The following is a 27,078-nucleotide window of genomic DNA, read 5'->3' as shown; positions in this document are numbered from 1 at the left end:
TTCTGTCAGCTGCTGAGTTTACTGAGCACAAAGCCCGTCTCTGGTGTGTGAAACATCTCTGAGCTAGTCACCAGCGAGTTGTCAAGGGGGGAAGTGGGGGTGCACTCCAACAATGCAGCTTTGAATGCGCACACACACTGCCCCTGTGTCCGCGCTCATCCCTCTCTCATTGTGGAGCCTTTGTGGGTGTTCACGAGATCTTAGAGCGCTGACACATTCACACGGACATCTATCCGGCTCCTGCTGACCAACCAAACTACTGAAACACGCTCAATCATGTCCCTTAAAACTACAACACATCAGTACATCAACTTGTGCAGGATGCTTCTCTAGGGAAAAGTTTCTGTGCTGCCTCTAATCTATTCGTTATACATGGAGGCTCAGTGAGAGGTCACTAAAGACGCAGAATTCCACTGAAAATAACTGTTTCTGTTCACACTGTGCGTCAACGCTGTTGATCTGATGGATTAACTGAACCAAAAGAAAATTACATACCTTAGATTGTTTCCTGTTCAGCATGAAGGTAAATCCACCATAAACAGAAGAAACCCGAAGAAGAAGAAAAAGACAAAGAGAAAGAAAAACACGGTTAGCGTTGGTCCAATTTAAAAGTCAGAGCATGTTCACACTCATTAGATGCAGCTGCACTTCTCACAGCAAGACACTTCTCATTGTCTGTTTTGGACACAAACTCAAATATGCAAGTTAACAACTTCTGTTGATTTTCATGAAACTTGAGACTTCTTTTTTAAATTTCCGCATTTCCAAAATTCCTTGCGTGACTTTTTCATTCACCCCATCACTCATTCATTCTTTCACTTCGACACCGTGGAGTTTCCTGGTGCTGCTGTGATGGGGTTCATAATTGGGCCAGTGGAGCGTGGGGAAGGGAAGAGATTTAGGATTCAATGTCCCACTGACTCTGTTGAGTAAATAGCTCTTATGCCTGTGGACTTAACAGAGAGGCCAGGTTGGGGAAGCTGCAGTCAGCATTTGCAGTTGCCGGAACTAGGAGACAAAAGAGTAAAATATATGGACAAAAGTAATGTAGGATTACTCTCTTAACTGGAGAGAGAATTCCACAAAGCGGCACTTAGAAATTCAAGTAAGAGCCTAAGCATCAAGGAAATCTGATGACTGGATGTGAAGTGGTTTTTTTGTATCTAGGTGCATTTGTTATCTAGGTTTGTGTGTTATTGTACATTTGCATCCTTTATGTATTTGTAGCCATTTGCTGTTTGACCTTAGACTGTAGAGAACATGGTTGAGTCTCAGTGACATCACCCATTGGTTTTGAAGCCAAACGATGGCGGTCGCCATATTGGAAATGCTGACTGCATCTAACTTGCAATCTATACACAGACAAAGAGGTAGAGCTGAGGCGGGCCTTAAGTCTTATTTCAAACAGCTACAAAACGCACTTGTCAGTCAAATTAACCATGTGACTGAATATGTTAATGTATGCAGAGCTTTTCTCATTAATATAATCAAAACAGATGAGTTATAAAAAAAAATATTCCCCTTCAGGTTTATACCAAATAAAAGAGCTATTAAAGGGATAGTTCACCCATTTGCATTAAGCTTTGTATGATTAGAAACCTGGTAGTATTTTTGAATGGTTGTGCATCCCGCCCTCATTTTGGGAGATGATTTCCCATCACTCATTAGATGGGAAATCTTTGTATTTCTAAGTCTGAAGAGGAGCTTCCAGTGACGCAAAATGACGATTTTTGCGTCACTGGAAGCTGTTGCGTTTAGTTGGGTGAAACTACAACGCTAGTTCCTCATATTTTCGACCACTGAAGCTACAGACCAATCACAGATCAGTGGGTGGGAACTCACTCCCAGAATCGAAACTTAACGTCCACCATATTGCTTGGAAGCTATGCTAACAGGCTCTATGGAAAAAGCTGAAAATGGTGAAAATGGTGAAAATGGCAGACAGAGTCTGTTTTCTGCCAGGAATTTCCAAGATCAATTCTGGAAGAAATTTCGGAATCAGTTGAGGAAATGGCCTCATGTGTTTAAGTAAATATGTCTGTAAATGTTTTTATTACTATATTTCTACTGCTATACTGTATATTTTGGAGAAACTGTAACGATTGAATTTCCCTCTGGGATTAATAAAATATTTCTGATTCTGAACTAGAGGACCTTAGTGGGAGTGGCCTGTGGTGCTGTGCATTCTGGCATTTGGTGTCTTTCATCCACATGAGCCAAAAAGACACGCCTTCTTGGCCAGATAAAAAAAGAGCCTTTTAGCCCTGCAAGAGCCAAAAGAAATCATTTTGGCTGTTGCAGGGCACTTTCCCTCATCAGCCACTGTATGGTTTATCAGGAGTGATCATATATACAGAAGTAAGAAGAGACCATTTTTTTGCACATGCAAGTTATGTGCCTATAAATCTGCAGTCCTGTCCTCCAAGAGTCAGCAGATCCCTCCTGCATGCAGCGTCTCCTGGCACAGACACAGAGGTGGGCATCACCTTCACATGGTAACTAATACAGAGCAGGAAGCTTTAGGGAGACTGAAACACTGCACCAAAGTGTCTCACACAAACTGAGCTGAGTCACCAACAATAGCACGCCCGTAGACCTTTATGACAACACATAAAAATACTCTTCTGCACTTTTCCTTTTATGTAAGGTGTTCAAAATCAAAAGAGCAAGATAGGAAATATGAGCAAATTTCCTTTAAGCCATTGACTGAGCTAGAGCTGATTCTAATTAGGGACAGAGAGAGAGAGAGTGAGTGGACAGAGGAGTAAAAAGTAGGAGGGCCTCATTAGGGATCATACTGAATCTAAATCTGGGCCACTGTCAGCCACTGTGACTCGTTCTTAATCAGAGCAGACAAAGACTGCAGCAGGGCCCCGTCCTCGAGTAGGGCCACGAGACATTTGTCTGCAGCGGACAAGTACTAGTCAAGGACTTCTGACCAGGTCCCCATCTGATCCTCTCTATGTCTATGTTGCTACAAAGTTGAAATGCCAAAAATGAAAGAAACACGTGGGAGAGCTGTGATAACAAATAGCCGTACTGCAGCTTAAGTCTTGTGAAGCATGAGAAATGGACAGAGACAAAGAACAGATGTAACCATACAGACAACAGACTCATGACCAGAAAGAGAGGCAGAGAGACAGACATGTTAAAAATGGAGATGAAAGTCATTCAGTTATGCAATGGGTATAGTCTGTACTATTTAGCAGTAAAAAGAAGCAGAAACATCTCAGCAGCAGTAGTTTGCTACACAGACTGTTCAGTATGTAACTTAATCTGGCTATATTTAGAATTTCAAGATATTTTTCCATTCAAAATATTACAAAACACATTTGTGTAAACTTTTTGAGTTTATCCTCTATCACAGTGTTAGGACCTCCCCCTCAATAAATCATAGTGCATAAGCTCCCAGTTCTCCCACTCTCCCACTCTGCTTTGGAATTAATCTCTTTCATCCCCCCAGAAATCTACATTCTTCTCAGAAAATATGTAGGAACCATGTAAGCTTTACCCTCTTGTTCTGTGATCTAGTTGAGCTAGTTATAAATGATATATAATCATCAGTCATCATAACTCGTTGTTGCAAAAATGAACATTATATTGAATATCTTAGTTCAAAAATTCTGCAAATACAAATAATAAATTGCCACTAAACAGTGATCATATCATTTCACAGAGCCTAAGGGTTTTCACTCTGATAGTGTTTTTTAAAGTGATAACACATCATTAAATGTATCTTTGTTTTCTCCATTCACGTTATCCATGACAAGAGAAGCTGCCGGTAGGAGCTCAGTCAGAAACAATGTTCAGTGCAGCCCCAAATGATTCATGCATGAAGCCCACAGGCTATTTGTGTAATAATCAGCGTGTATGTCAAGTCATGGCTTGAGGACATATTCAAGTCCGTGTTCTGGTTAAGCAAGTGTGTGGCACACATGTATGGCACAGAAGTGCCAGATAGCATCAGATTGTGCACCCCTTAGAGGCAGATGCAGGCGGACACTGCATAGCCGGGAGGGCATGGCTGAAGTAAGAGAGGGGAAGGGGGGGGGGGGGGGGGCTGCTGGTTCTGCGTGCTTTAAAGTCTGTGTCATCAAAGGCGCTCACGGTCCCACGCCTGCAGCTACCTGATGCCAAGGCACCCATGAATGATTTTAAGTTGGCTGAGGGGGGAAATTGGCCTCTAAAATGGCAACGACAGTGTGATTCTCCTTGTCTGAACTGATCCTGTGTCCTGGCAGACAGATTAGAGGGGCACGCTTTGATTGTCTTTTTAAAATCCTCATTTGTTATCACTTTGGGAAGCAGATACATCATCAAAGCCAGACTATGATCATTTCTTTACTCAGTGATGAAGGTCAGATTCACTCAGATCACATGGCTGCTGGAAACATGGCATCTCTCAGCGCGTTGAAGCTCAGATCAATGCATTCCACTGGTGCCCAAAAAAGGAAGGTAAAATGAGTAGGAGGGCTGCGATGGAATCCCCCCTGTGGTTGCGAAGCCGGATTAAGGCCACTGGGTTATTATGCCACCGAAAAAACTGCACTCTTCTAGCCCAGTAGGCAACACACCAGATTAATATTGTATCATCCACCCACTGGAGCATCAGCCCACCCTTAAAAAAAATTACATTGCGTGCCCACGCTTTCGGAAGTATCAAACAAAAACATTTTATTGCAATTCAAATTTGAAATCTATAAACAATCTCTCGTCTTCACCTGACAGATCTGGAGCAGGCTGGTTCCAATTAGATGCAAGACATGAATTTTGTGCTTTCATATATGGAATCAGCCCAGAGAACCAGTTTTAAAAACACATAAATCCAAGTCTTGTTGTGGTTCCCCTTTTTTTTTCAATGCCTGCAGGATAAACCGCCAGATTTAACAATGTCATTTAGCAGGCTTTGCAAGACTTTCTGATGATATAATCCGAATGCTCAAATGGAATGTGTAAATCACAAGGATGAGGTTCAACCCCCCGTTGAGCTGACATTCACAACATTCATCTGCGCTGTGGACACACGCACAGAAATAGGCATTTCCCCCATAGATTCAGATTTCTTGAAACTACGCCTCCCCCGCCTTTTTAAACCTCCATTAGACCGCACTTATGGCTCTTTCCCCCGTTTAGCTGTCGACCTGCTTTAGACAATCACGTTTCAACAAGCTCCAGAGCCAATCACAACCTTCAGAGCTCTGAGTGTGCATACATGTTTGTGTGTGCATGTGTGTGTGTAAATATTGAGTTACAGCTTGCTGTGCTCTCGCAGGCAACAAGCTAACATTTCAGATGGTCTTCCAGTATGTTTAGAACAGAACACACCGGTCCCCACCCACACAGAGCATAGCATAGGTCACCCTGCTGCACAAGACAGGCAGGCAGACAAGACGGGCTGAAAGGAGAGAGGGGGAAATGCCAAGCAGGGTTACAGTAAGGGGGCCGCTCCCATCTCTGTAAAAAACTCAAGATGATTTCCAGAAAGTCTTATGTTAGACTGAGCTGTAACCTTTATCAACACGAGTGATTCAAAAGTAGAGATGACTGCTGAGGGCGGAGATTCTCACCGGACATTCAAAAATGCATTTTTTTTTTTTTTAAAAGCACGAAAGGAAGTTAACATGCTAATGACAGAAACAGACCTACAGCTATCAAGCTACTAAGAAAGCTAACTTCTGACAATCAAACTTTATCACAAAGTAAACATACAGTTAAAATCATAAAAAAAAAATCACAAAGAAGTATAATCATCAATGTCAAATCATATTTAATATATAAGAGTGTAGGTTCTTGCATGACTGTGTGAGCAATATTTTAATGGTGTAGCTGGTGGAGTGGAGCTAGTGTGGTCCTTGGATGTTAAATAAGAGAGAAGGAAGATAAAACAAAGTTCTGTTTTCACTTTTTTGTTAGTATTCTGTTCGCTTTTTGATGACAATGTAAACAACTGTGTATAAAAGACATATAAGAAATTTAGAAGACATTTCTAATAGGTGGAACTCCCAACAACTCATCTAAAGCATGACAAGGGGAAGCCAAACTAGTCACAACTTTTTGATCTGGTCACAGTGTCCAGAAGGTTTGTAACACCTGAATCAGTATTTTACAATTCGGTCTAATTTGTGTGCTTTAATACAACTTTTATATAACACGCTACATTAAATAAAAATAATGAGTACATAACCTTTTCTCCCCTGAAAACCCCAGAAGAGTCATGCTCTTTGGCGGCCCCTCTGGTGATAATCAGTAATTGCAGCTGTGTTTCAGCTGACATTCCTCTGCCTACCTTTCAAGGTATCTAAACAGATTTGCTTTCATGACATCACTCGTTTGTAGTTCAAATCAGAGATTGTTTTCTCCATTATTATAGACTGGCTTGTCTTTCCCAGAAGAGTGGTGGAAAATGTGTCAGTGACTGATCACTGCATGAGATTTTGAGCAGAGAGGATATTTAAAAAAATGTCTAGAATATTAAAGAGTAAAACCTTAGTGAAGTACAAGTACATTAAAAATGTGCCCCAGTAAAGATCTTTGTAAACATGCTTGTTTATATTCCACCACTGAAACAATTGACTGTGGTGTATTGTCATAAATGCTAAAATTAGCTTCCCAAGAAAATACTTAAGGGTGGCTAGGGGATATCACTCATTAGATCATCCACATAACTCTGCAAAGTTTCATTCTCTTGGAAACGGCAATTGCTAAGCAACACTGGTAAACATGGAGGCGAGACATCCCACCAGCCTCATGAGTCAAAGTAATTCCAAAATGAAAGCCAAGCAAAGGATCTCCAAAACAGCCTTAATGAAATGCACTGCCATCAGCAGCACACATGACACGCATACCGACTTCTGTGTGGACTGCAAAGTTTCCATAACAAATGCTCACAACAAAACATATGATGGAGGCAGGGTCTAATTTAATCCTCTCCGGCATTTCTGACTCCACTGTGATAGGCTGGGTCAGCTAGCTGCAGGCCAAGTGTGTGTGTGTGTGTATGTATCTTATAAACCAAGCCACATCTGCTCCAAAACATTCAATCTGGTGAGTTTCACAGGAAACAGACAATCCATAGAGAGGTTAAGTTCATCATGTTCAATATGTTTCAGCTTTCTTGTTATTATCAGGACACACCTCCTATGACCCCGTCTGCCTGCTAGATGTCACTTATCTTAATGCATACACCACGAGGCTGCAGAGAACGAGGGACGACTAAAAGCAGAGCAGCATGCTCATGAAATCTGGAACACATCATAAAAGTCATAGATTACAAACAGAAACAAAATAGCCAAAATAATAACTATGTGACCAGAAAGACTTATTACAATGAACTGAATATTCTTTTCCAAGATAGACTATTGTAATTTTCATTTGTTTAAAGCTAATGTAAGGGAAATCATGGTTTCTGCCCCTGTGGAATCAGAAATAGTTTTTTTTACCCTAAATTCAAACAAATAAAAAGTAGTACTTACATTCGTAAGTAGCTCTTTTCATAACAGAATTCTCAACTTGATTTCATTTTCAACAGTCAAATGTATCATTCATGGGAATCTTTGCGATGGAAAATGTAAAAAAGTATGTTTCTATTGGGAGCTGGTAATTACTTTGTATGACATCTTCCCCACAGCAGCAGTTTCAGGCAATACAAAATAACCATTTAGAAAAAGTAAGTCTTTATGCTGATTGTCATAGCATTTAAAAAACATCAGTATTAGTTTTACTCTGTTTCATAACCAGCTAAAAACTCTTCACAGGACATTTAAGTTATTGTTAATGTTGCCCGGCTCTACTTCTCCTGAACAAGAAGACTAAAAGTGAGTCCCTTTCCCACCATGGAATTAAAATCCATGTAAACTTCTATGCTTCAAAAAGGCCTCATCTGAGAGAAGCATAAGAGGGAGAATTTGGATCATTATGGGAGAAATGTCTGAGTGGATTTTTAGGCTGCCCTCAGAACGAGAAGCCACATCTGACATTAATGAGGCGCAGGCTCGTCTAAGAGGCAGGACGCCATCTTTTCTGAATTCCGGATCAAGATGTAAACAATGTCCCACCCTCTAAACAAACAGGGCATGGTCCCTGAGAGAATGCAATCATTTCATCAGCAGCACGCAACACTTCCTCTTAATAGCTTGCATGAAATAAGGCCTTACATTATAACTTTAGGTCGACTGCATTTGAGGATAACATGTTACTGAATGGAAAGCTTTATTTTCAGCACTTTGGAAGAATAATGTAAAGACAAAGGGAACATTCCTGAGGGCAGACATCGGACAAGGCAGCATTGTCATTCAGTGAAGGATTGTTTTTGAGAGCATGCTGACACTATAAGTTATACGTGACCTGGGAGAAAATGTGACGAAGCTCCTTCATCAACAGAGGAGACTTTCACCTACACTAAAAACACTTTTTTAGTGTCTTTGACGTCCGTATATCATACAAACAGATGACATTAGAGGCCATCCGCAAAGGCTCTTATGAGACACATTCTGACCACACTGTCTGCGTCTACAACAGTCATCAGAGAAGGACTGTCAGGACAATGCAACCAAATTTAAAAGTATGGTTGGACACTTACGCTGTTTTTGCTATATCATGGTGAGTCACATTAAAAATTAATACCACTCTCGTATTTTTACAGTAAACACAAAGCTATCATAAGCAACTAGTTAGCTTGGCTTAGCACAAAACAAACAAACAAACAGGGAAACAGCCAGCCTTGTTTTGCTAAAAGGTTACAAATTATCTTCTAAAAGTGACTTTTAAGCACAAGACGTACATTTTTCATATTGTTTGTTTTTTACAGTAAAGAAAGAGCATTTAAAACAATGCTTTGCCCACAGCCTTGCTGGAGACAGTGTGGGGAACATAATGTTGATCATGCTCATGTTTTTTGGCAATGTGTGAAAATGACTGAGTACTGGGATGAAGTGTGGAAAGGAATGAAAGCAATTTTAGGTTATGAACTTCCTAAGACTTGTCAAGTGCTGTATCTGGGAAATTTAACACAGGAAAATATACAAAGCAAAGACAGATACCTCGCTGGAATACTACTGGTGGCATCAAAGAAAGCTATAACAAGAAAGTGGTGTAAGGAGGACCTCCCCACTCGGAGAAACTGGTTGGACATTGTTGAAAAACTACATGATATGGAGAGCTTTACACACAATTTAAGACTACAACAATCTGCTTGCCAAGGAAAATGGATAAAGTGGACTGATTTTAAAACCCATCACAAAGTCTGAAGAGAATGGACTATTTAAAAGGAGGCTAAACTGACTATTGTTAACTGACACCAAAGATTGTATACTGTGTTTATTTTTTATGTATCCTCATTAAGAAAAGCAAATAAAATATAAGTAATAAAAAAAACAATGCTTTGCCAAAAGGTTATGTACTGAAATATTTAGCTGAAAGTAGCGACTTCCTCCAGCTAATACTAGCAGCTAAAAAATGCTTCTAGTCGAAAAAACAGTTGAGATAAGACCCCCCAAAGAGTAAACAATCTTTGTTGTTTTTTCTACAAACATAACGAGTACATTTTGCTACATTTGTTTAAAGGCTTGCTATTTTTTTTTCCTATTTCCAGACTTTATGCTAAGCTAACCCAAATTAAGCAGCTTCTTATTTAAAGTATAGACTTGAGAGCAGTAACTATCGTCCAATTTGACAAAAAAAAGAAAATTAGAGAACTTTACCAAAAACGTCATATCATTATTTTTAACAAGAACGGTTTTAAGTCTTCCCTGCTATGTTATATGAAAAAGGTGACAAGTAGAACCAAACCACATACTCCAACATATTTGTTGAAGATTTTTAAAGATTGAGGGAGTATGGTGTAAGACGTGCCCCAGGAGTGGATGACCTCTAAATGGAGGTCCTTTCCCCAGGATTAAAATCACAAAATCCCCCCCCCCCCCCCAAAAAAAACAAGAGCCAAGTGGAGATAAACTAAACTGAGCTGTTAGTGATAAGGAAGAGATTAGAGCGTAAATTACAAGCTTGGTTACAGACATTATCAGATGAACTTGAACTTCCGCTAATGAATCACTGAGCTACAGTAACATAGACAACAGAAAACAAAGGGTTAGATGCATATTTAAACAATATAATTTAAGTTAGCACTTATGAAAGGAAAACAAAAGATGGCGTCTTTCTCTGACATAAATTGTACTCCCAACTGCATCTTTATAATTTAAGTTCTGGTTAGCTTCTGGCACTAACTATTCAGTGTTCAGGTTAAAATATAATGAAAAAAGGGGGTTACATTAAGAAGTCTCTTAAGACTCCGATGGGCCTGTTTAGTTGAAAAGTTGACTGACATGCTTGGGCTTGATCGAGGTAATATGGCCCCATTGTGTGAGTGGAAAGGTATCTTGTCATGGTTCTCCACCACTCATCCCCTGTGCAGACAGCAGCCTCAGGTATTTCTCTGCTTCTCCACCCCCACTGTCTCTGTGTCTAAACCCCAAAGGAGAGGTGACTGGCGCGTGAAAACAAAAACTACTTTCCCAGATTCCCATTACAAATATGCAGTTCGTGCCAACTTAATAGGAAGATGAAAGATAAAGCTTGGGAAACTTAACCTGTTGCCCTGAAGTCACAATCTAGGTTTCATGTGCCCACCTCTGGGATTACAGTTCATTTCTCAGGATAATAGGAGGAGAGGAGGGGGTGGTGGTCACGAGTGTTGCTAAAAATGCGTGGAGGTGCACAGAATGAGGCTAAGCCATCAAAGGAAATCCCTTTTACTAGTTTGAATTCTTTAGGTGACTTTGTTTTTGAAGCGCTGTGTGGTCTCTGAAATCTATTAAAAATTACACACAATCAGTTTCTAATTGGTATTCCAACAAGGAAATAGCTCCAAGTGTATCCCACTAGAGACATAATGTCTGTATTTCATCAGACTTAAGTCATACTTTGTATTTAAGAAGCTAAGCTAAGAGTAAAAAGAGTTTCAGTGAAATACAAACAGTGTTATGTAATTTTTTATTTTACTGTCTAATCATGTTTTCCAAAAAAAACCCAGCCTAAGAAACGGCATTTTATTTTAGATGCTTCTAAATAAAAACATGTCTCTCTTCTTTTTCGTCTAAGTGCTCCCATGAGAGAGAGAAAGTTCCCATGGTCTTGGCTCTGCAGCCATATTTGGCGTGCTAATACCCACTAAATCTGACACATTTTCAACACAGAGGAACAGGTGTCTTCATAACAAGTCTGAATCTTAGTGAACAGGGTATCCCCTTCTGTGGCTCCACAAGCTGCAGAGAAGAAAATTATACGGTTCAAGAAAAACCAAAGCAGCCTAAACACAGAGGCCCAACACACACACACACACACACACACACACACACACACACACACACACACACACACACACACACACACACACACACACACACACACACACACACACACACACACACACACACACACACACACACACACACACACACACACACACACACACACACACACACACACACACACACACACACACACACACACACACACACACACAGCACTGAAATGTTAACAAGTAATTATATGCCTGGGCTACACTAAAGAAAAGAATTGTGACATAATAAAACCAAACTGAGCTATAACTGCTAAAGGCCTATATCAGCCTAAAGCAACAGAATCCTTGGAAGAGTTAACATTGATTAAATGCTTGCTCATTGGTGGATCAATGCAAGGTCTCTGTAAACATCAGAGAACTTCTGTACTGCTCTGTTTTCAATTTTCAATGTCATCAGAAAATGTTATCAAAGGAATCTCTGTATACTCGGGACGGGGAAAAAATATCAATAGAGAAATATATTGTCATCCTTACTTTTTTTTCATACAATTATCAAATCCTTGCTGCCCAATATCGATATTTCAACCAGAAATAAATAAGGTGCTCTGGACAGATTCGCCTATTTGACTCTTCATGTCACTACATAATGACTCTGGTGATGCTTATGACATGACATCAATGTAAGTTGTCAATTAAGAAGTTGACAGTGGCATAGTAGAAGAAGAAGAAGAAGACAGTAGGATGTTGTCGGACAGCGATGGAAATAAGTTAAGAGATGAAGATAGTTAAGAAGTGAAACTGACACCAAATGTCATGGAATAAATACGCAAATTCTACTCCTTTCATGAGGCATTTTATATCATATACTGTATCATTTTGTCATGTATAGTATGATATTGTATGGTTACTATAGTATTGTATTGTGTGTTGTGCTGCAATTCTCACCACTGTCCACCACAATCCCAATCAGCAAAGGAAGCAGTTTGTGTCTTGTTGAAAGGACTAACAGAGACTTATAACTTAACTGTAAATACTGCGGACCAAATGCCATCGCAGCTGGCATGTAGTCTCTGAGCTCTGACCCGTGACAGCTTTTTGTTCTGCTGTTTGTGCATCCTGTCCAACATGCGTTTAATTGCCTGGAACGCCGCCATTGTGTGGCAATTTCTGTTCTGATAATTACCTTAAATGCAGGTTAACGTGCACGCTCATTACCATTTATTGCTGACTGTTGGTTACTAGAACAGCAGAGAAAGTGTTACCCTTTAACAAGGCTGGAAGACAGCCATGAGAAAAGCCTCATCTGTGGCAAGACTCACACTGGGGTCTTTTAATGTTGCCAAGAGGGTTTTTTTTTGTTGCTTTGAATAAACATTATCTGCGTGATAAATCATATGAAGACAACAAAAAAAAGACTGGGATTTTTTTTTAAGAACATATTTTAGATGTATCTGATCCTATGTGTAATCAGGTCAGCTGTTCAATCATGTGTGACACCAACAGCAGAGGAGAGCAAACGTAGTCAGCCATGATGGATGGAATATTACATCTGTGACAGGCCTGACCATTCAGTGCTTCCACAAGCTTACAGCCATCATTAGCCTTCATGTTGTGTCACTCCAGACATCTCCTCATGCCAAACTATCAGCCAGCAAATAAACTGTATCGCTCTTTTTTAATGATCTTCATTGCTGCATCTTCACACTTTCAGCCATAAAAAAAAAAAAAAAAAAAAGGCACAGTGTGGTCCGACAGCACTTTGAACGCTACACAGGTTACATTAGTTCTGACTGCAGAGATTTACAGCAATACCCTGAGGCTCTACATTAATCTGTTCTGTCTGATGGGTGTCTTCATGTGTCAGACACACTACTACATCTTCTTTGGCCTTTAAACTCAAACAAAGAAACGCAAAAGACAAGGTTTTTCCTAGGATACTGAGTGACCTATCTATTATTATGCTGAGCTGATTAGTATTGAAGTTTCACATAGATTACATAACATAATATCATGTTGCAGGCAGGTGGATGGCAGACACCATGTCCTCAGCTACAGCAGTAAAGCAGCATTTCTGTTTAGATTGACTTTTTTTTGGCATTTACAGATAGATATATGTTGTTTTGATTATCTTATAAAAGTTTGTCACACTGATTATTCACTACTACTATTATTCATTATGATTGTTCACAGGATCATGTGTTAACTGGAAAATGAGTTGATGAGATGTCAGATGTTTGAGCTAAACTTGTGGTCATACAGCCCACGTGAAAGAGAGTTTATATGCAAACCTTGGGTGCTTTTGTAGCTGTATTACAACCAGGGTGGGATAGAGTTATTACAGTGAGGGTGCGGGCTGCATTTTTCTGCTCCTTCACTTAGAAATTTCAAAACACCCTGAACCTCCACAAAGTTACACAGCAGCAGACTTTCTTTCCACTAACGCCATTAAATGCAACAAAAGAAGCTCACTGCTCTGTAAAAACTTTGCAACATCTGCAAATACGAACACAGCCAGCAGTGTTTCAGCTTTGTTTACCTGTTATCTCCTTTTGCATTTGAAGGCGGTGGGTGTAGAACAGTTTGGTTGTCCTCCATATCCACGACACATTTTGTGTTCAGTTCAATTTCTGCAAAGACAAGTATGTTGGGAAAGTGAAGCAGAACGCGTGGGTGTGAAAAGTGAAAAATAAATCCTTGCTACTTGAAACCGTCTTCAAGCTCAACTCATGTCTGACTCGTAACTCAGGCTGAAGGCAGCAATGGCGAAGAAATAAAAAAAAAAAAAAAAAAACTTTATGATAATGAAGCATAACTCAGAGGAGACAGAAACGAGGGTTTGCGAAGAGAAACAGTTTATCACACTTACCCCTGCGGTTCATGGGCCGGACTCTCACTGCAACTTTTACCTTTGTATCCGACATTTTCGTCCACTTTTCACTCCCAACCTGTCTCTGTATGTAGTCTGTGAATCCCCGACAAGGAGCCCGGATTTCTGCCTCAAATAACGGCAGCAGGCTCTAGTTAAACAATCCCGAAAAGAGTCCACACCTCGAGGAGAAGACAAGGGAGTGTGTTCATTTTGTCCTTTATATCCACACGAGTTCGCTTTTAATGCAAATCCAGAACTGTGCTCCAGCCCCAGACAGCATCCCCACCGCCATCTTCCACTGGGAGCTCGACTGCTCTCCTCTGGCAGACTGGAGAGTGGGGGGGGGAAAGGATTTACTCACCGCGCCGCTTATCGGTGGGGTGGGGTGGGGTGGGGGACCAGAGCCCGAGAACTGTGGCTGTCTGACAAGTTCACTGACATGTTACCACGAAATAAATTGATATCTTATTTTCCATATTAGAGGCACACTGGAAGTAAGAATGACCACAGAGGTTTTTTTTTTAATTGGCTAATCTAACTGTCATGTAGGTTATTATATATATATTATCAATTGTCAGTGTTTTCAATATTTTTTTTAAGGTTTAAAATTAGATGACTTTTGAATTTATGAAGCAGCCAGGTTTTAAGAAATACTTACAAGGCCAGCTCATTAGCTGTCGTAAAGACTTATGTTTACATGCACAGTTAAGTCAAGCTATGGTTAACCTGATTAGGCCATTTAATTGGACAACCATCCTTGTCCCAGTAAGCACTTGGTCAGAATAGATTTATTGACAGTATGTGTCTGACGTCGTTACAGTAGCTGGAAAATTCTGACCTCTTTCCGCAAGTTACTGTTGGATTCTCGCTATTGACCTATTGCGTCACATAGGTTACCAAAACAATCGGCAAACCGGGTAGTATTAAAAACTTGCCTTGCCTTAACAAGCGGCAAATTATTATTATTTTTTTGGTTAAAAATAGAAACTGCGCAGCATGCACAGAACGCCAAGGCCAGTTCGGTGGGTGTTGAGGTAAATATATTGAAGGGTGAATGGGTCCTCCAAGCCCGTAAAGGTGTGATAGTCCGACTTTGAGAACTCGGACTTTGTACAGTTTCAGTCATACTAACATGTATTTTAAAGTCAAGTTGTAGTCAGACTCGCACAACAAATCAACATTTTTCCACATCATGTAATGGTAGTAAAATGCCCAATGATAAATTAATATTTAAACATGACAGGGAGTTTGCTTTTTCCTTGATTATCATGATACTTAAAAAAAAAACAATGTGGTTAAAATATTGCAGTTAAGAGTACCATTCCCCCCTACACCAAAACACTGTTACTGTTTTCTTCTCCAATTAATAAATAAAAAATAATATATTTTTTGTATATTTGGACATCTATCTGTCATATCTTCTCACCCTATTGGTGGAATCGATATAAAAGCTACAGTAAGAACTTAGTCTTAGTCTCTTAGTTGTTTTTGTGGTCAGGAAATGTGTGCAACTACATAGACTTACATTTAGTTAGGACTTTTCTGACCCCGAAATTTGAAATGATCTGTAAAAACAAGAAAAAAAATAGTGTTATAACAATTTAAGTTTTCTTTATTCATCCCTTCAATCTTCTTGTGACCCTTCAGTTTTTCTTTGGGACCCCTTTGGGAGTTTCTGACCCCTTGGTGGTTGAGATTACAATGTTCTATGTATTAGTGAATAATACAACAATATTTTCAAAAAGTGAGACAATAACAGCATGACAAACATTTATTTTACTTGTTGATACCACTTATACTATATATTATATATTTATTATATATATATTTTCTACAACCACTGAAAATACCAGGATTCAAAATACTAAAAAAAAAAAAAAAGAGGATCCAGAACTCCTATTTTTTACCATCATATAAAACATTTTACATTTTAAATGTATTTATAAATATAATATCATGCATTCATGTCATTACTTTATGTGACAATGAGCAACATTTCACATCCATGCCCATCATATAAAGTATGAGCTATGGGATAAGCAAAGCATCAGATTTAGCAGAATAAATCTTCACTGTATGGTCTCCACTGTCCAGAATGACAAGCATGTGCTTCAGTGACACCAGTCCAGTTGGTCTGATGAGGTCTCCTACAAGAGGACTCAGGGCTTGGCCTTCCTGCAGTTTCCCCAAACTCCAAATCATTCCCTGTTTGGAGTCAACTACAATCACATCTCCATCTCTGTCAAAGGTTAGGCCTGACATGTGGATCCTCACTGTGGACTGCAGGGTCAGGCTGAAAGTATCTGTCTGATGAAGAAGGTGGAAGTCTCTTGAAAACACTCGTAATCGTGTGCATTGGTGAATCCTTTGAGGATACTTCTCATCAGGTAAATGCTCCAACACTGCAGCATTCCCAGACACCTGACAGCAGACCACCGCTTTTGGATACTGGAGGTCCAAAACGACTGGTTGATGCTCCAGAACGTGACCACGAGTGTAGTCCACTTTTAGCTGGGATAGCGTGCCAGCCTGGGTGTCTGAGACCAGGATGTTCCCATAGCTGTTTGTGTCCACTCCCCAGGGCATCTGGAAGGACCCTTTGACTGTCAACACATGGTTCCCTCTGGAAGTAAAAACCTTCACAGCTTGATCCCCTGTATCCGTCACCACAACGTAACCACAGGGAGTCACCGCCACATCCACAGGGTACAAAATCTCACCAATTGCTCGACCCCTTGGCCCAAAGCTGTGCAGCTGCTTCCCCTGTGGGCTGAACACCACCACCCTCTTCTCACCATCATGCACCACCACGATTGTCCCTGAAGACCCAAAAACCGCAATCCCAGTGGGGTTGATAAGAGCCCCCCACCCGCCGAAAGCTGCGCAGAGGTGCAGAGCCGTAGATGTCAGGCCTGTAGCAAAGCCAAGGTCTCCGTTTGAAGATGTGGGACTCCATGACAACAAGAGGTCCTGCAGATCTGTAAGAACCTGGCTGTGAGAGGTGCTGTCGATGCTGCACAGCTGTCGACAGAACGGGCACTCAAGCTTTCTCAGGAGAGGGTGGGTTAGAGTCGTGATGCATTCCAGACAGAGAACATGGCCACAGGAAAGATTCTGTGGTCTGCGCTCCCTCTGCTGAGTGCTGAACTTCTCGAAGCACACTTTGCACTCCAGTAAATTGATCTGGATTGCTCTCAGAATCCCATCAGGACCCCTCAGACAAGGACTGTTGGCCATGGCTGAAATGTTGTGATGTCCCTTAACCCTGCTGAGACCGTTCAGTAATCTGATGCAGGCTGCAGAAAAATCATGAACAACTGACACAGAGAGAGAGAGAGATACTCTAAGGTTGGAGGAGAGAAAGACAAAGATAGGAGAATATGAAGGCAGAGGACTACACCATTTTTGTCAACACAGCCATGTCCTCCGGTTTAGGCCCAAGTGGTCACGTGACATTTTGCAAACTCACGGAGGCTCCCTGCTGCCCTCCTCTGGATTTGTTTGAATGTAAACACAAGTTGGAAATGAAAGGTTGATGCAACTTAGCCCTCATGAGTTTGCGTGTAGAGCACCAGAACAAATTATTTTATATCTATATAAAATATTAAGATGGAAAGACTATCAATAGAATTCAGAACCAAGAGCTGATTCGAGACGCTTAACTGTGCCTGCGTGCGCACTAACTGTTGGGTCATAAATCTGCAGTCAACTTTTACATATTCAGTGCCTCTTCGGTGTCATTGAGGTGTAGAAATCTAAGACATTCTTCGCCGTTTCTTTTCCAAGGGAACACAAGCCGTACCTTCAAAAACATGTTGTTATAGGTCAGCACGAGGCAGCTATTTCCGTCTGTGTTTCATGGTCTGCAAACCGAGTGAAATCTGATCCGAGACGGGCAGCTCTCGAGTCAGCCAATCCGGCACTCCTTTACTGCAGCAGGCCGCTCTTTAGGGGTTGATCAAGGTCATTTATGGTTACCTATTGTAAATTACCATAGCAGCCTCCTATTAGCCAATACAAATACATAACTGTTTTTTTTAACGACTATTAAAAGGTATGTATTGTAAATCAATGCTGTGACTATTCAGAATTCAGAACCAAGAGCTGATTCGAGACACCTTACCTTAAAAAACAACAACTCAAGAGTTTAAGAGGAAATGTAAAACATTTTTAATATGTTTCATTATTTCACAGTGAAAAAAGAACAGCACAAGTCATTTTCAAGAGAAATGCTTTTGGCAAATAAAATCTACATCCAGAGACAATGTACCATTTATAGTGTCTACTGTAGCGCTGGAGCCCGGTCCATTCCACAGAGGTCGGTGTCTGGATTGTCGAGGATTACAGGGGATATATCTGTACTGAGAGGATGCTGACAGAGCAATGCAAAGAAATCTTCAATACGGCACTCAAAGCGCAAAAGAAGCAAACATCTAAAGCCCAAACTTTAGTAAAAAAAACAAAACAAAAAAAACAACAGAGAAGTTTGGAATAAAAAAAAAGACCATGCAAACAGGCACAAGGGGTTAATTAAAATGTTACAATGACAGTGAGAGACATAAAAAATGACAATACTGGCATCCTGGTGTGTGGTGTAATTATATACTTGTTTAACATTTTCCTACTAAAACACTTGATTGGATTTGACACAGTCATGCAAATGCAACATATGCAATAACGAGCAGGTTGATGGTAAAAAAAAGAAAAAAAAGAAGCCACCTGCCCACAGACAGGTTCCTGACAACACATGCAGGAATTTGAATAGATGCCCTCAGTTATCAGTTCAATACAAAAAAAAAAATAATAGCAGCCACAGATGGACAGGAGAGTAAAATCAGTCAAGGTCACAATGATTCACAGAATACTCAAACATGTACAGTATTTGCAATAAAACATTCTGAAAAGTGCTTAAACTGTGTGCTTTGCTTTGTTTGAGTACAAACAAAAACCTCAGTCGATGATCCTACCCAGCTAAAGCTTTCTTGCATTGAAATCCGGCCCACATTCAAGCTCACGAAACAATTGTGAACATCCATGATGTTCATAAACAATCAATGACAGATGCTAATATAAAAGCCTTTCTGTGCAATAAACAGAAGCTTCATTTTAAATGTGATAAATTCTACATAATGGCTTTTAAACATTGAAATGTGTTGAAACAACATACTGGAGTTACCGCTGGTGTAAACCAGTCGAATGTACATAAACCATCGATGATATATTGTATTGTAGGATAAATGTTTGTAAATTATACTTCATCAGCTAGAATGATCATGCAGTCACATCTAGAATCTGCAGGTTTGGTTGCCACCTCTTTCTTTCACACACTCACACAAAAGCACTCTCTCTTCACACACACACACACAGACCCCTGGGATAAGTGGTTTTAGGAGTATTCTACGACTACAGCACACAGTTAAGTGTGCACCTCTGTAGTTCAAACCTCTGTGAACTCCTAATTACACTGCATGGACCTTGCACCCCTTCTGTCTCCTCTCCTCCTACTGTATGTGGGGGCTTTCTAGGCTTCATTTACACAAGGAAGAGGTTGAATCTTTGACCCTTTTTAAAAAAAAATGTGATCCTTCACACCGGGTTGATTGGAGTGAGTTCAGGAGAAAACATCCAGCTACGAGCTCTGACTCCTACTGGCTGTCCAGGCCGTTGATGGAACCGCTCTTTTCTGAGCTGTTCCCTCTAAATCTGGTCGTAGGGCTGTCGTCATCCACCTCTGTCTCTCCTTACACATCAAACACATGGAGAGGAGTTTAGAAAAAGATGTAAAGTATGAGTACAACACTAGAGTTCAGTCATGTATAGGATTGCAGTTCAACATATGAGCCTTTTTGATTTGGAAGCTAAAGTCACTGTACCTTTAAAGTCCTCTGACATATGGTCCGCATAGTCTGAATAATTACTGTCTTCACATTCTGAGAGGCTCTGTGAAAGGAGAAGAGGTTCAGACACATGACACACATACCATTTACTGGACAGGGAGCTAACTTTTATGGTGGTACACTGAGGGTCCTATATTCATAACTGCAACCTGTTGAAGCTTTAATGCTACAAAACATGATGATCAGACTATGATGTGAGAATATAATTGTGACTATGCTTATGCAATATTCAGCATATGGCACATGAGAAGGGGTGTTCTCAATGCTGGGATCAGTAGAGGCTTGAAAGTCATGTTATTATGAAGAGAGCCCCCAATGTTTCTCAAAGGCTGCATCAAAACTGGATTGATTTGACTTTTTTTTTTCCCTGTTCTTGCTTAAATTATCAACATTATTTTTTATATATTGTTTTGGGGCTTTTTGACTTTGTTTGAGAGGACAGTGGATAGAGATGGAAACCAGGGAGAGAGGTTTGGGAGAGGAATGACATGCAGCAAAGAAGACAAGACGGACTTGAACCCGGGAGACCCGCTTGGAGGACTATACCCTCTGTACATGGGACGTGACCAAACCTCTAGACAGTTTGCTTCCCTCCATTCCAGCTTCCTAATGTACAGTACCTTAGCACCTTTACACTCTCCATTGCATTAGTGTCTCCTTTCTACAAGAGCTGTTGTTGTGTTTGATATATTCAATATTCACTAATACTATTCTATGACCGACACAATTATACAAACAGGTCTGTTCCTATGGGGAGAAGAAACATCTCTAATCTCTTGAAGCTACACTACGCTTTATTAAAAGGAGCACTTTCTGAGAAATTATCTTAACAGCCAAACAGTTATTTTATAATCAAATACTCAGACACAAAAGTAAGGAGATCTTGTATCTGTGGCTGTCAAAGGATTTTACAAAAAGTCCTTCCAATCATTTCCCACTGAATGAATCAGATGTTTTTACTGAATATCAACAGTTACGGAAATCTAAGTACTTGAACCTATATGATTGCTTTTGACTTTACATAGATGTGTATCATGTGCTTATTGTGGAATGCTGCCATGTGTAATCCACCACTGACTTTAGGTTATATATGAACACAGCATAAACTAACCAGTTCAAACATTTGAAGTTTACACACACATCTCAAGCTTAATGTAGGTTTTTACTGAGAACATTACCACTCTTAAATACTGAGTTATACAGATTTTTGTTTTAGGTGGGAAATAACCCCTCATCTCAAGTAAGAAACATACCTTTCCTCTTGGGCCATAATTTTCAGCAAACCACACCATTCCATACAGGCACAGGAATGTAATGAAGGCCTAGAAACAGATCAAACATTATAGAGACTGATGATTCATGGAACATCCATTATCTATAACTTTCAGCCGTTAAAAGATTTTTTCTTGAGGAAAAAACAGAGGTGTGTGTGAAAAACAAGGGCATGTTAAAGAACAAAGAGTTAAGCCACATGAATTAATGTAGGCTACACTATTGTAGGCTACACTATTATTCAAGGACATCAAAATCCACTTTGAAACAGCAAGTGCAACAGTAACCATGATGCTCAATCTTACCAAACACAGCAGCCAGAGGATCACATAGAGGATCTGGGTTTTGGAGAACAAGTCTTGTCCAAACTTAATGCACGCCAGGGCCTCCAGAAAGGCTATTGCCCTGTGAATGAGAGGAGAAACACAACACATAAAGCTGACCTGCAGTAAACTTTCAAGTTGATAAAAACAAAAGCTCAGAGATGACAATGCCCATATGTGACCTTTACCTTCTCCCTGAGCTCACCACCTTCATTGGCACACTTCATTGCATGCAGCTATCTGATATACACACTCAGTTACATATAGGGGGGGGTAGTACAACTGTTCTTGGGGGTATTTGTTTTAAAATATTAGCAAGTGCTAAACTTACCCAAACACCCAGCACTGTGTCCCAACTCTCTTGCACTGTGTGTCTGTTAGGTACGCATAATACTGCCTGAAGCAAAAAGACAACAACAAACACAATGTAAATGATCACCTGCAGGTCCAGTCAGTTATTGTCGTTTCTATGCAACTGTCAGTCAAATTGTCATAACTGTACATAAGCATGTAGCAATGGACAGTATCCATGAGATAAGACAGAAGTTTGTACAAACAATCGTTTCTATCTTTACCTCACTGTTGGAGCTGTGATGATACCAACAAACAGGATCCGACACCAGCTGAGTGCATGGCTCGCAGGGAAGACAAAAATGTGCTTGAGGAAAAATGTGTTCAGCTCGGTTAGCTATGGACAAACAGAAACAAGAGAACACCATTAATCTATATAGCTGCTGTATTTAGCAGCCTGAAGGATTTCTGTTGTTTGTCACTTTTTACAAGCAGAAGTTCAGCACTTCTTCAACAAAGAGCCCTTTAATGTTCAAAGCACATTTCACAAATATTTGAACCTGAAACTTTTTTAGACAATTTCTCAGCAAAAGTCTTTAATTTCTAATACTACACTTCATTTGTATCATTTTTTATTTTATTTAACCTTTATTTAACCAGGAAAGAAACTCGTTGAGATTAAAAATCTCTTTTTCAGAAGTTTCCTGGACAAGACAGACAGCAGCACATCTAACAGAGTTACACACAAACAACGAGCAGCCAAAAAAATACATTCAGTCATAAGCCAACTTTCTCCTACAATCCTTATAATGACTTTTAAAACTTAGCTCACTCTTGTCGTTTCTCCAGATTTGCTTTCCACAGCTAAAATTTAGCACATTATTATTATTTAAAACATGGAGGTATAGCTAACACCTGTGAATAGAGAAACATACAGTAACTTGATGCATACAACATCCCGTAGTAATTAATGACATTTTTAGTAAATTCCAGTATTGTAATGTAATATTGTTTGTACTTGTAGGCCCATTTAATCCTTGGCTGTTAAGTGAATTGGTTGTAAATTGTTCATAAACATTTCCCTGCACATGCACAGTATGTGGATTGTGTTACAAACATCTCCCTCTTACTGAAACCCTGTTTAGTTGACATCAGGACACCAACAAAAGAAAGATTGTTTTACAATGCAAATTACAGTTGGGTTAGCAAATTGGCAACAATACTTGCAGTTCATTCTGGGGGACACTTTGTTCAAGCCCCTTCAATAGGAACTGGAACATAATGAGAAGGAGGCCTGCAGCCCAGTTATTCCCTTATTTGGCCTAGAGCCTGTGTGGTTGAATCCATTGAGGGACTGATAAAGTGTCACCCCATTAAGCAGAGCTAAACTGTCCCTATCTTTTCAAGTAATTCTCAAAGACTGGTAATTACTATTTAAAGCCTCAAGAGAACCGGGAGCTTCAAGAGTGAGGAAGAGAACAGGAGCATGGTGTTTCATGGCTACATAATAAGATAGAGGAACAGCAGCTTTCAATGCTAAAACAGCTAGTGGCTAAAAATCTGGCATCTATAGTTGACTCTTCACTGTACAGCAAGAGAGCCTACACAGGTTTTGAGTATATGGTTTTCTCATTACAATAAAATGCACCTCACTAATCCTGCCTGTCTTAGACTCTTATGGGATAAGCTGCTAATGTGTACACAGCAGTTGCATTATATGGATCCATGTGAAGACAGGTTTTAGATTTCAACAACAGAGGAGGCGATTAGATTAGCCTGGATTTAGCACCAAGAGAACACAGGATGATCTCCGACTAGTCAGTGCTTAATGACCATGAGCTGTCGGGGAGGATTTCTTGCTGACCCACCTGCCAAATGATCATGAACAGATAGACACCCATCACTCGCTGCAGGGAGGACTTTGGGTCCAGCCAACGTACGTAAGTCCAGCTCGCAGGGGTGAACTGTAACACGGCTCGTTTGATCTTCCCTGTGGTGGTGTGGATGTCCCTTCATGGGAAACACAGGAGACGGATTTCAATGACTTGCAGATAGACTACAATAAGTGTTGTTCAGAAGAATAAGCCAGATGAAACTAATGCCATCACATTAATCATTCATGTCCACTCTACCTTGATGAACTTTTGAGATCAGATTTCAAAACAGTCATTTGTGCAAGATGGTGCGTAAAAAGTCTATAACAGGGAGTAGAAACAAATAAAACTAATGACTTTACAAATGTTAACTATTCTAAATGTTACCCTTACTCATTCAGACTTTAGTTCATTGTAACATTATTATACATGTTACAGTTTTTTTTACATGAAAGACTCAAGGCTCTCAATCAATTATTTTGATAAAAATCAAAGACGACAAGTACAATCAAGATACCTTTAACTTACAATCACAATGTATTGTATTTAATTTGTAAAAAGAATAAGCATAAAGGCCCCCTAAAATTGAATCACTACATAAACATCTTCGGCTTGTGATTTCAATCTTTTATCAGATTAAATATATGACACCTAAAAGTTTGATCACATTTTACTATGACTGTATCAGGGCTGGGTCTATAAAGTGCACACAGCTGTCTGACAACATAAACCCCACCTCCCTTTCCCAAAGCTTAAAATGTATTGTTGTCATTGATTGCACACACACAGAATCTGCACAAAACTGTACAAACGTTCAGCACAGCTGTAGTTCATTTCCAGATCATACTTAATACTGGCCCAGTGGTAGGTCCTCATCTCCAAAAAGCGGCAGACAGTCATGCCGAGCCAGATGCCTCCTCCGTTGCAAAGCAGAATGTCCAGAATCACCTGATCCCACCAGCACTCAGCAAAGTTAGGCAGCAGATGCATGAAGAATAGCTACAAGACCAGAAGATTGGGAGACAAGAGAGTCTATGTCGTAAATGTTAAAAGAGAATGGCCAAACTCGTACACTTCCACTGAATTAACCAATTACATGACCTGGTTAGTTGACCTTAAATTTCTCCGCTATATAGCAAAAGAGACAGAAGGAGAGGCAAGTGCTGACAGGGTGCTAATTAACCTCACCTACTGTGTGCTTCCTTACCTCAGTAAGCTCCCAGGTAATACTGATGGTCCAGCAGAGGCCATAGCTTCGAATGAGCAGGGCCTTCATGCCCCAGCCCCAGAAATGGCTGAATGCAAAAATGTCAAAATGGCTGAGGATTCTCTCCCAGGTGATGACATGGCAGTTCACAGCATATTCCTTCAGAGAAGCGCAGATAGCCTCGTTATATGTAATGAATGACAATTCCTTTGGTAAGGAACGCATATGGTGCGTGCAAAAAGTGTATCTTTTGTGTAAGCCATAATCACTCACCATTACATCTGCCTCTCTCTTGGCATAACGCAGGTTTGGATCCAACCAATACATTAGCTGTTTCACCTGCTGCCAGTTGAGGAAGATAACGAGAACCAGGAAGAGGAAGTAGAGGACGCTCAGACCTGAACAGCAGAGGAACAAGACATTAGCAAGTGAAAATGAAGGCCCGAGTAATGACAATGTATTCTCATCTTTGACTTGAGCGATACTCACCAAAAACAATTCGCCATATTGCTGGATGTGGTCTGGTGAATGGACCTAGGGAGGGACATGAAGTGGACACCGACTTTTCATTATGCATAAACATGCTCCTATAATATCTTTTCACATAACTCTGAACACTTTACTTTCCTTGTACCCACTTCTGGGTGTGATTTATGGCTTTAGGAAGGAGATTACAATCCATGTGATGAGAAATGGCTTACAAAAGCAACCAGAAAAAAACCTCTAGTTACACTATGTTAAAAAAAAAAGGTTGTTCACCCCTGAATTTGTTTGTACACATTTTCAATCCAAAATATTTGCAGTTATCCTCCACATGCAGGTTCTTATCAAGGCACTTCCTTGTTCTAAACACCGATGTAAAGGAAGCATTGTTTATCACTAATGTCTGTCATGAAGCAGCTTTTAGCCAGACTGAAATAAAAGGCTATGCACATAACTTGTTGGAACAAGACAAATATTGCAGAGTCATTTTGTACAAACCATTTGGAAATGCCAAAACACTGATGACAAGGAAGAAGGAGATGACAAGGATGAGCCCCACCCAGAGATTACTGTCGGGATTCCCATCATCTCTGCAGGCAGAGTAAACACACATGAATGTCAGCGACACTTTTGTTTCATTCAATCATTTAATTAGCAGTCCATTGTTGGTGTATCATATCTTAATGTTTCAAACAGCAACTGTGAATGACATTAAGGCTTATATTGATATTTAATTTTGTAGGAGCAAGTAATGACTTCTAATCCAGATAATCACTCTGCATGTAACCTTATGACTCGTTTCCCTGCTGCTTACATTGTTAACACAGAAAACAGTGGTCAACCCTAGATTGCACAACATTTCCTTGTATTATCCAGGTTAATCCAGCGGCATTGACACATTTGCATCACTGGGAAAGTTATTCTGGTGCTTTGGTGGTCGGTGTAAAGTTTGTTTTCAGTAATAAAAACCCGTGAAGGAGTAGCTGCTCCAGAGCATCACTGCTCACTTAGCCTAAGCTAACGGAGCTAACCCACCGTGCTAACATTAGCCGTGTGAGCGACTTACCTTGTGAAGGCGAAATACATCAAACTGAGCACCGTGCATGTCAGCAGCGTTATCGTGTGCGGCCTGTAGAAAAAGTCGATGGTGATATCTTCAACCTGCTGCTCGTTTATCATTCGGAAATGCATTCTGTAATTCACATCATCCTTGCTTAAGGTATGAGATCCGCTGTACACGGACGCCATAGATGGACGCAGCAGCAGCAGCAGCAGCAGCTCCTCCTCACATTAGCATGAGAAAGTGATCCAGGCAGCTGCAGCGACCACCACACACTGTTACAACACACAGGCGAATAACTTTAAAGGGTCACATTGCCGGCTTGCAAAGCGTTGCAAGACGGAGGTGACAGCGGAGTACAAACAGCCACAGAGGGTCAAAATTTAAAATAAAAAAATAGAGGAGAAGATAGTTATAATAAGAGGAATTGTTCACGTTTGATTATGATTGGTGTTCGTGACTGCAGGGAGTGTCCCAACGCGGAAGACTTCACGTGCATCATG

At 40.3% G+C, this 27,078-nt stretch overlaps 3 protein-coding genes across 8 annotated transcripts in view; all 3 read right to left on the bottom strand.

Annotated features, from left to right (window-relative positions):
• Positions 1-14,478, bottom strand: part of kif13a (kinesin family member 13A) — a 38,885-nt gene extending 24,407 nt beyond the window's left edge. For all 6 annotated transcript variants that reach the window (XM_020637102.3, XM_065957950.1, XM_020637105.3 and 3 more), the window contains exons 1-3: positions 14,166-14,478; positions 13,836-13,926; positions 496-508 (exon numbers count right to left, since the gene is read on the bottom strand). In XM_020637102.3, the coding sequence (XP_020492758.1) occupies positions 496-508; positions 13,836-13,926; positions 14,166-14,220 (159 nt within the window). In that variant the 5' untranslated portion in view covers positions 14,221-14,478. The remainder of the gene's footprint in view (positions 1-495; positions 509-13,835; positions 13,927-14,165) is intronic.
• A 1,443-nt stretch (positions 14,479-15,921) lies between these two features.
• On the bottom strand, positions 15,922-18,107 carry LOC109986501 (E3 ubiquitin-protein ligase NHLRC1). The gene is made up of 2 exons (XM_020637181.3): positions 17,971-18,107; positions 15,922-17,485 (listed from the first exon to the last, which is right to left on the bottom strand). Exon 2 carries the CDS (start codon positions 17,403-17,405, stop codon positions 16,197-16,199), a length of 1,209 nt encoding a protein of 402 aa, XP_020492837.2. The 5' UTR covers positions 17,406-17,485; positions 17,971-18,107; the 3' UTR covers positions 15,922-16,196.
• Positions 18,108-18,314: 207 nt separating this feature from the next.
• Positions 18,315-27,023, bottom strand: ptdss1a (phosphatidylserine synthase 1a). The gene is made up of 13 exons (XM_020637160.3): positions 26,582-27,023; positions 26,014-26,105; positions 25,522-25,566; positions 25,306-25,430; positions 25,033-25,191; positions 24,673-24,824; positions 23,820-23,961; positions 22,236-22,348; positions 21,992-22,057; positions 21,643-21,742; positions 21,319-21,387; positions 20,042-20,108; positions 18,315-19,908 (listed from the first exon to the last, which is right to left on the bottom strand). The coding sequence occupies exons 1-13, from the start codon at positions 26,761-26,763 to the stop codon at positions 19,814-19,816; spliced, it is 1,407 nt and encodes a 468-aa protein (XP_020492816.1). The 5' UTR covers positions 26,764-27,023; the 3' UTR covers positions 18,315-19,813.
• Positions 27,024-27,078: the final 55 nt, after the last annotated feature.

The sequence above is a fragment of the Labrus bergylta genome, chromosome 8 (genome assembly GCF_963930695.1).
Source record: "Labrus bergylta chromosome 8, fLabBer1.1, whole genome shotgun sequence".
Taxonomy (NCBI): domain Eukaryota; kingdom Metazoa; phylum Chordata; class Actinopteri; order Labriformes; family Labridae; genus Labrus; species Labrus bergylta.
This window is presented reverse-complemented; position numbering and strand designations above follow the sequence as displayed.